This window comes from Kryptolebias marmoratus, linkage group LG16 (assembly GCF_001649575.2).
Source record: "Kryptolebias marmoratus isolate JLee-2015 linkage group LG16, ASM164957v2, whole genome shotgun sequence".
In the NCBI taxonomy this organism is placed as follows: domain Eukaryota; kingdom Metazoa; phylum Chordata; class Actinopteri; order Cyprinodontiformes; family Rivulidae; genus Kryptolebias; species Kryptolebias marmoratus.
In genome coordinates, this window is record NC_051445.1 from 24,996,276 (window position 1) to 25,004,287 (window position 8,012).

Genomic DNA, 8,012 nt, shown 5'->3' on the forward strand with positions numbered 1-8,012 from the left:
TCAAAGAAAACCAAGTTGAAAAGAAGGTGTCTCTTAACACTGGAAAATGTAAACGACAGATAAATCTTATTCAATTTTGGGACAAAAGAGATGTAAAACTTTCCTCAAGTTCAAAAGCTGGATTGTAGGACCTCACAGTAAATGGACAGCAGATATTTTTAGCAATGTTAACTTCACCAGTACAAACTAGACCTGTAAGGTGGTTCAACAACACTGCTGCCACAGATGGACCTGCCTGCTGACTGGCTTCATATTCTTAGGCATAGCTGATGTTAATTATTCAGGAAAAAAATGACCCAAAAATCAGTTTTAATTAATTTGTCAATAGATCTTTTGGTAAATCTTTAGTAGAAAATACTGAAATTGGTGACATTCATTTCTGTAATTAGGATTTTAGTTGTATTTTAGATTAAAATTAAGTTTGTCTTGTGTATAGTTAATGTCTCTCAACAGTAGTTTCTTGTCCTCTTTATTTTCTTTAAATTCCGACAGGTTTTGAAGGTGGATGGTGCATATGTTGCTGTGAAGTTTCCTGGGACATCAAGTAGCATGAGCAACCAAAGCACTGCTGCTCCTCCCGACTCAGACCCATCATCACTGCTGCAAGATTGTCGACTCCTCAGGATAGATGAGCTGCAGGTACTTGCTTGAATTATGAAGGAGAGCGTTGCTCGTTTGGACCTCACTGTTTCATTTGTATTCACCGGGGTTGTCTTCTCCGTCACTCACAGGTGGTCAAAACTGGCGGGACTCCAAAAGTTCCCGATTGTTTTCAGCGAACACCTAAAAAACTCTGCATCCCAGAGAAAGCTGAGATTCTGGCCGTAAATGTTGACTCCAAAGGTAAAGAACATTTGTGTTCCTCCTTCATAACATGATACTTTTTACCAATATTGTTGCTTTGTAGTTTTTATGTAGACTGTAATCATCTGCCCCTGTTCCAGGAGTCCATGCAGTGCTGAAAACTGGTAACTGGGTGAGGTACTGTATCTTTGACCTGGCCACTGGCAAAGCTGAGCAGGAAAATAACTTTCCTACAAGCAACTTGGCTTTTCTGGGACAGAGTGAGCGCAATGTGGCCATCTTTACTGCAGGACAGGTGAGTGGGTCTCACGAGTTCCTACAGGGTTTTCAGTTTTTAACAGACTTGCTTTACTGAGATTATTTCAATCTAACATTAAATATTAAATATTTCTTGTTCACCAGGAGTCTCCCATCATCCTCAGAGATGGAAATGGCACAATCTATCCCATGGCTAAAGACTGCATGGGTGGAATTAGAGATCCTGATTGGTTGGACCTGCCTCCTATTAACAGCCTGGGAATGGGGGTCCACTCTCTGGTCAATCTCCCATCCAACTCCACCATCAAAAAGAAAGCTGCCATTATTATCATGGCTGTCGAGGTAACCATTACCCCATTAAATTTCTATTTCAAAATAACCACTTTGTAAATAATCAAGTAGAACAGTTAAACATTTTAGACCCCAGTCGTATTATTTTACTCCACATATTTGTCCAAAAAATAAAAAGTGGGATTGTTTGTTTTTCAGAAACAGACACTGATGCAGCATGTGCTGCGTTGTGACTACGAGGCATGCCGACAGTATCTGATGAACCTGGAGCAAGCCTTCCTTTTGGATCAGGGCAGCCAGGCCCTCAGAGCGCTGCTGAGCCATCGATGTGATGGAAACCGCAACATCCTCCACGCCGCCGTCTCTGTCTGCTTCCCCGTTAGCAACAAGGAGACCAAAGAGGAGGAAGGTAAGAGTTCTGCGTCCGGTTGGGATGTCTGGCTTTTAAATAGTTTTTCTGTTTACTGATATTTGAATGAAAGATTTGTTATTTTTATTTCGTTCTCTGGGCTTGCCATCATAGTTCTAAAATTAAAATCGAAAAACTATGACTAAACTTTTAACAAGCTCTTCAAGCTTGAACTCTGCCCCCGTGTTCTGAAAGCTGCCTGCTCCTTCCTGACTCGTCCGTGATAATGGCCATGTTGTTTATTTCAGAAGCTGAAAGGTCAGAGAGAAACACATTTGCGGAGCGTCTGTCTGCCGTTGAAGCGATTGCCAATGCTATCTCTGTGGTATCGAGCAACAGCTCAGGAAATAGGACCGGCTCCTCCAGCAGCAGAGGGTAAATTATATGTTCCATGTCTTTTTTTTTTTTTTTTTTTGGCGCACCGAAAATATACAAATAAAAGTAGGTACTGCTGAAAGTATCATGATTCAACATAATCACAGATTTATGCCGTCAGTCTCTCCACATCAACTTCCACCAGTAGCTTTGTAGCTCTTTGGGTCTTAATTTTCAAATTTGTGAAATTAAACCACAAATTGGTCATGAACAGGCTTCGTCTAAGGGAGATGATGAGGAGGTCTCTCAGAGCTGCAGGTCTTGGCCGCCATGAGTCAGGCCCATCATCCAGTGACCATCAAGACCCGGTCTCCCCACCCATAGCTCCACCAAGTTGGGTTCCAGACCCCCCACCAATGGATCCTGGTGAGTTTTCTTAAAACTGCAACGTCCTCAAAAGGAAGATCTGAGGTCAGAATTTTGATGATAATTTTAATGACTGTTTACAATCAACAGATGGGGACATTGACTTTATTCTGGCTCCAGCTGTTGGTTCACTAACAACCGCCTCCTCTGGCACTAGCCAGGGACCCAGCACCTCCACCATACCAGGTATACAGCTTCTTATCGTGTGAAATCAAAAGATAACAGGAAGGGCTAGGCCTTTGTGTTTTACAGGGCTACTTTTTTTTTTACGAGAGGCACTTATAAATGAGTTTATATGGATTAAAAAACGCAGTGGTACAACTTTACACTATTAGCTCTGCATAAACTGGACCTGTGTGAGTTGTATGTTTTATTTGAACTCACTGTGATCTCCTTGTGTGCAGGACCATCCACTGAGCCCTCTGTGGTTGAGTCTAAGGACAGGAAGGCCAATGCTCACCTCATCCTAAAGCTGATGTGTGACAGTGTTGTCCTGAGGCCACATCTACGGGAGCTGCTCTCCGCAAAGTAGGATTCTTCATTACTATATAAGCACATAAGAAGCATTTAAATAGCCTGCTTTATTGGCAAATCTTGTTCATCTGCCTGTCGTTTTAAAGTACTTTTGCTGTGTGACTTTAACAGAGATGCCAGGGGAATGACTCCGTTCATGCTGGCCGTCAGTGGGAGAGCCTACCCAGCAGCCATCACTGTGCTTGAAGCTGCTCAAAAAATTGCCAAGAGTAAGTTCTGAAGTTTGCGTCTCGCTACAAACTGGTTCGCCATTTAAAGGAAGAGTGTTTTCACATTGATCACAAACCTGTATTAAATATTCAGCATGTCTTACATGTGCTCTAGCCAAGCCACAGAAACAGAAATGTGTTTTCAGCCGGCCACCAACAACATGAATAAATTCTGGGAAAGCAGCACACTTTCTGTCAGCGATGTTATTTTGGGTGGTTGGGTAATATCTGGAACAATGGAGGCTATTTGAGTTATGTGACTCTTGACCGTTTTTTTTTTTTTTTTGCCCTGCTTCCAGTCGTTCGGTTTTTTACTGGTATCTTTTTCTCTCTTCATACTTTGTTGTTGTTGTTCCTGAACACAGTGGGTGACCCGAGCATCGCTGAGAAAGAGGATGCAGATTCTGTGTTCATGGAAATGATTTGTCCCTCGGGAACCAACCCAGATGATTCTCCGCTTTATGTCCTCTGTTGCAACGACACCTGCAGTTTCACCTGGACTGGAGCTGAGCACATTAACCAGGTCAGCCCCGCAGGATACCGTTACACGGAAATTAAGTCCTAACAGGAGGGAAAGTGTTGTGTATCTATAATGGATTCTGTTTGTTTATGAAGAGTCTGATTTTTGAATTATCTCATAGAAAATGTTTTCTTGGAATTTGACCCCCCCGAGACTTTTCATAACTTTAAGTTTGTATTTAGGACATCTTTGAGTGTCGAACATGTGGACTGCTCGAGTCTCTCTGCTGCTGCACCGAGTGTGCGAGAGTGTGTCACAAAGGACACGACTGCAAGTAAGTCTGTTTTCTGTTCAACTCATCATCACGGAGGGGAATCTTCAGGCACCTCATAATTAATTATGATCAGGGTGCTGTGATGGGATTAGAAAACGATTGACTCATATCTATAATCACACTTCAAACAGAATCCTAATCACAGAATCTCTCAGATCTAAAAGAAGCAAAATATTTTGCTCTACACTGAAAGATAAAAGTTTTTATTCTAACAAGATTTTGGGAAATAGATGAACAAAAGGAGTCAAAATGCTGAGTAAATTGATGTAAGAGTCTGTGACAGTGGATGTCTGTGTATCACATGTTTGAGCTATTTTACCTTCTTTTGTGTTTCTATGACTTTGGTTTTGGTTCTGTTAGTGTGAAAATAGCTTAGTGCTCAAGCTCTGGTTTTCATCCACTGAATGTGGAGGCAAATCCTTCACAATAAAAGTTGCAGTGGTCTTTGTAATTTGCTTAGTCTTTACCAGAGTCAGATAGAAATTTTGACGTTGCTCGCTTGCTGGTCTCCTTTTAGTGGGAGCAGGAAGCTTTGACCGGCTGTTTTTTCTCCTCTGGGTAGAAACGGTCACACAGCTTGGATACAGTGTAGCTCTTGTCAACGTCCTTTTTCCCTTTAACTTCTTTCAAATGCTGGCTTTCAGTGCAGAACTAGTTTTGTATGCGTTTGTCAGTATATCTCTTATCTCTGGTGTTTCTGCACTTTACAGTTCCATCTTTTGCATTTGTCAACACAATGGTTTTAACATTAAATAATAATCATTTTTTGACATGTTGAAGTCGATTCAGAATTGTTCATATTCGTACATCGCGACGCATTGACGAACGGATTATAGCCCCACTCCTGCTGTGGTGTGATTGTAACTTTGTTCTTCCTCAGGCTGAAAAGGACTTCTCCTACAGCGTACTGTGACTGTTGGGAGAAATGCAAGTGCAAAACACTCATAGCCGGCCAGAAGGCTGCTCGGCTGGATTTGTTGTACAGGTTACTCACAACCACAAACCTGGTCACTACACCAAACAGCAGGTAAGCTGCTTCTGCTGGACTTTGTCTTTTATTTGACAAATTATTGTTCTTTCCTCATTATTAGTTGGCAGGTTGGAGTGAGAAAAAGAGGCTAAGCTGTCATTGTTGTTTTTTGAGCTGGATCTCACCACTGATTTAACAAACAGATGTCATTCATAATGTCTGTTTGTTTTCCAAATGAGCAGGGGGTGATGCTGTGTTTGACTCGTTTCCATGTGCAGGGGGGAGCATATATTACTGTTCCTGGTTCAGACTGTTGCCAGGCAAAGTGTTGAGCACTGCCAGTACAGGCCGCCACGCATCAGAGAAGACAGAAACCGCAAGTCTGCTAATGCAGAAGGTACATTCACCGTCACACAGTTACCGACTTTTTAACAATCAGTGTAGTTGTTTTAGATTTTGTTTGGATTTCCAACACTAAATTGTTTGTAAAAGCTCCAGCTGTCATATTTCTTACAGACTCTGATATGCCCGATCACGACCTTGAACCCCCTCGGTTTGCTCAGCTGGCTCTGGAGAGGGTTCTGCAGGACTGGAACGCCCTCAAATCCATGATCATGTTTGGTTCTCAGGAAAACAAGGATCCGTAAGTATTTAAGCCAAATTTTAATTTGGTTGCTTAGGAATGAGCAACATGCATAATGTAATTTATTAATGGATAAATTACATCAGTGTCCTTTAATAAAGATGGTTGTTTAAACAGGAATGACTGCAAATATGCTGGGGCACAGTGAGCTGTCTAATTATGAGGAATGGTTCTCATACATCTTTGTAGGAAAAAAAATCAACAGAATTAATGTATTTTTTGAAGATGCCTGCAGTGCATTTTTTGCACTTAAAGGACAATAAATTGTCTTGAATGTCAAGTTTTTTCTTTAATGCTTTCTGTTTGAACTTTTTATTAAATTTACTGACAGTTTATTCAAATGTAGGATATTGGATAAAAAAAAAGAATCAACAATATAGTGCACTTCCATTATATTGTAGAGTCTTTAAAATCTTTGTGTCCTCCAAACGTCTTTATTTTTTTCTGAAGTCCATGTTTTATGATGCAACAAATTCACTCCATAATTCTTAAACATTACATTAAATGCATTATAAAACAATTGTATTGTAATTCTGTCCTATTTGACTCACTGATGACGATGATCAGCTGCAGTATCTGTTTTGTTGACGACTTATTTAGAAGTTCTGCTTTCAGCTGCTTCATTATAAAGTTAACTACACAGTTTCTGTTCCACTGCTTCTTTTTGAATAGTAACTAAGGGAAGATAAAATACTCTGTATTTTAATAATATTGCTGCCCTCTGTTCTTAAATTTGTGCAATAATGTTGAACAGACTCATGTCTCTGACAACATATTTTAAATTTGTTTTAAATTATCTTATTTTATATTTGTAATACCTTTAAACATTTGATTTGTCATATGATCTAATTTTTCCTCATGAACATCCCTGCTCAGTGACTCAGGCTAAATCACAAACAAAACTTTCATTGAAAAATAAAAACAAGGGAAGAAAGTGGTTTATTTGCATACAAATAAAAGCGCATGGCAAATGTCACATTTCATGACAATCAAATGAATATAATTAAATAAAACTTTACAGCCGAGCTATTCTGATGTCCGGCCCAACCATGAGTTCATTTAAAATAAAACTAGATTTTAAATCAGAAACATTTGTGAGAGAAGCCTTAAAACAATCTGAAATGACAAACATTTCTATCAGAGAGGTGATCCTGTTAGATAAATGATCTATGACAGGGCTATAAACTCAGTCCGCCTGCCAGTGAGTTCATCTAAAATACAATTAGATGTAAATTAAATTGACGGAATGGCAGTAATTGTTGGATGTCCGGTCCCTGAGACGTTTAGTTGAACAGCCCTGACCTTCAGTAATAATAAACATCACTTTTAAAAGTATCTAAAACAAAACGGCTCGCAGCTTCGCAGCATCTCCAATAAAGTGCTTCACTTATGCTGATTAAAAATGATTTCTATGTATAAACTCCTAAAGCTGAAAGATGTTGGATCAATGGGACAAATCCACAGTTGTCCATTCTGACTTGAGGACAGTTTTGGTGCCATCTTGAATGTTGAGACTTGTGTGTTTTTTCTGTGTCTCTCAGACTTAGTGCCAGCAGCAGGATTGCCCACCTCCTGCCTGAAGAGCAGGTGTACCTGAATCAGCAGAGCGGCACCATTCGCCTCGACTGTTTCACACACTGCCTCATTGTCAAGTGTGCTCCTGACATCACTGTGAGTCCACTCGGCCTGTGTGCATTCGGCTCTGCAGCTTGTCTTTTCTTAGCTTTGACAACTCTAGTGCACATAATAATGCTTCGTTTTGATGTGTTTTCCTCTGGTTTATTAGTTTATAGATACATTACTTGGAACTCTGGTGAAGGAGCTGCAGAACAAATACACGCCCGGCCGGAGAGAGGAGGCGATCACTGTCACTAGGAGGTTCCTGCGCTCCGTAGCCCGGGTGTTCGTCATTCTCAGTGTAGAGATGGCCTCATCCAAAAAGAAAAAGTAAGAGCAAAATATGCTGATTACTTTCAAATGTGGAGATATAATCTTTAATTCTGTTTGTGTATCTATTCTAAGTTGACTTTGATATTGCTCCGGTGTTAGTAATATATGTATACACTGATTTGAATAATATTTGCAAAACTAAAAAGTAGGAAATTGTTTCCTAAAGTAAGGAGCCAAGGAGCAAATAAAGGTACCAACAAAGCACCTGTTGTTGTTTAACTCTTCAGAGTCGACGGACGCGCCGGTGCGTCCAAGTCACATGACCGGTTTAAAACGCTCTAGCGGGAAAGATCCGCCCTCTCAGACACTTCGTTTTAATCTGTCTCGAAAGTCCAGACTTCAAGCTTTACACCAGTTTTTAAATCATCTCGATAGGCCAAGGAAAACCAGAGTTATGAGAAATTATTCC

The 8,012-nt window shown here is 40.4% G+C and overlaps 1 protein-coding gene across 7 annotated transcripts in view; it reads left to right on the plus strand.

The window, feature by feature from the left end:
- Window positions 1-8,012, plus strand: part of ubr5 (ubiquitin protein ligase E3 component n-recognin 5) — a 35,624-nt gene that overhangs the window by 14,518 nt on the left and 13,094 nt on the right. For all 7 annotated transcript variants that reach the window (XM_017413209.3, XM_017413211.3, XM_017413212.3 and 4 more), the window contains 17 exons: window positions 493-639; window positions 732-843; window positions 945-1,099; window positions 1,207-1,404; window positions 1,552-1,762; window positions 2,011-2,137; window positions 2,352-2,503; window positions 2,594-2,689; window positions 2,908-3,031; window positions 3,149-3,246; window positions 3,612-3,769; window positions 3,949-4,040; window positions 4,921-5,067; window positions 5,289-5,407; window positions 5,527-5,653; window positions 7,195-7,324; window positions 7,440-7,600. In XM_017413209.3, the coding sequence (XP_017268698.1) occupies window positions 493-639; window positions 732-843; window positions 945-1,099; window positions 1,207-1,404; window positions 1,552-1,762; window positions 2,011-2,137; window positions 2,352-2,503; window positions 2,594-2,689; window positions 2,908-3,031; window positions 3,149-3,246; window positions 3,612-3,769; window positions 3,949-4,040; window positions 4,921-5,067; window positions 5,289-5,407; window positions 5,527-5,653; window positions 7,195-7,324; window positions 7,440-7,600 (2,354 nt within the window). The remainder of the gene's footprint in view (window positions 1-492; window positions 640-731; window positions 844-944; window positions 1,100-1,206; window positions 1,405-1,551; window positions 1,763-2,010; window positions 2,138-2,351; window positions 2,504-2,593; window positions 2,690-2,907; window positions 3,032-3,148; window positions 3,247-3,611; window positions 3,770-3,948; window positions 4,041-4,920; window positions 5,068-5,288; window positions 5,408-5,526; window positions 5,654-7,194; window positions 7,325-7,439; window positions 7,601-8,012) is intronic.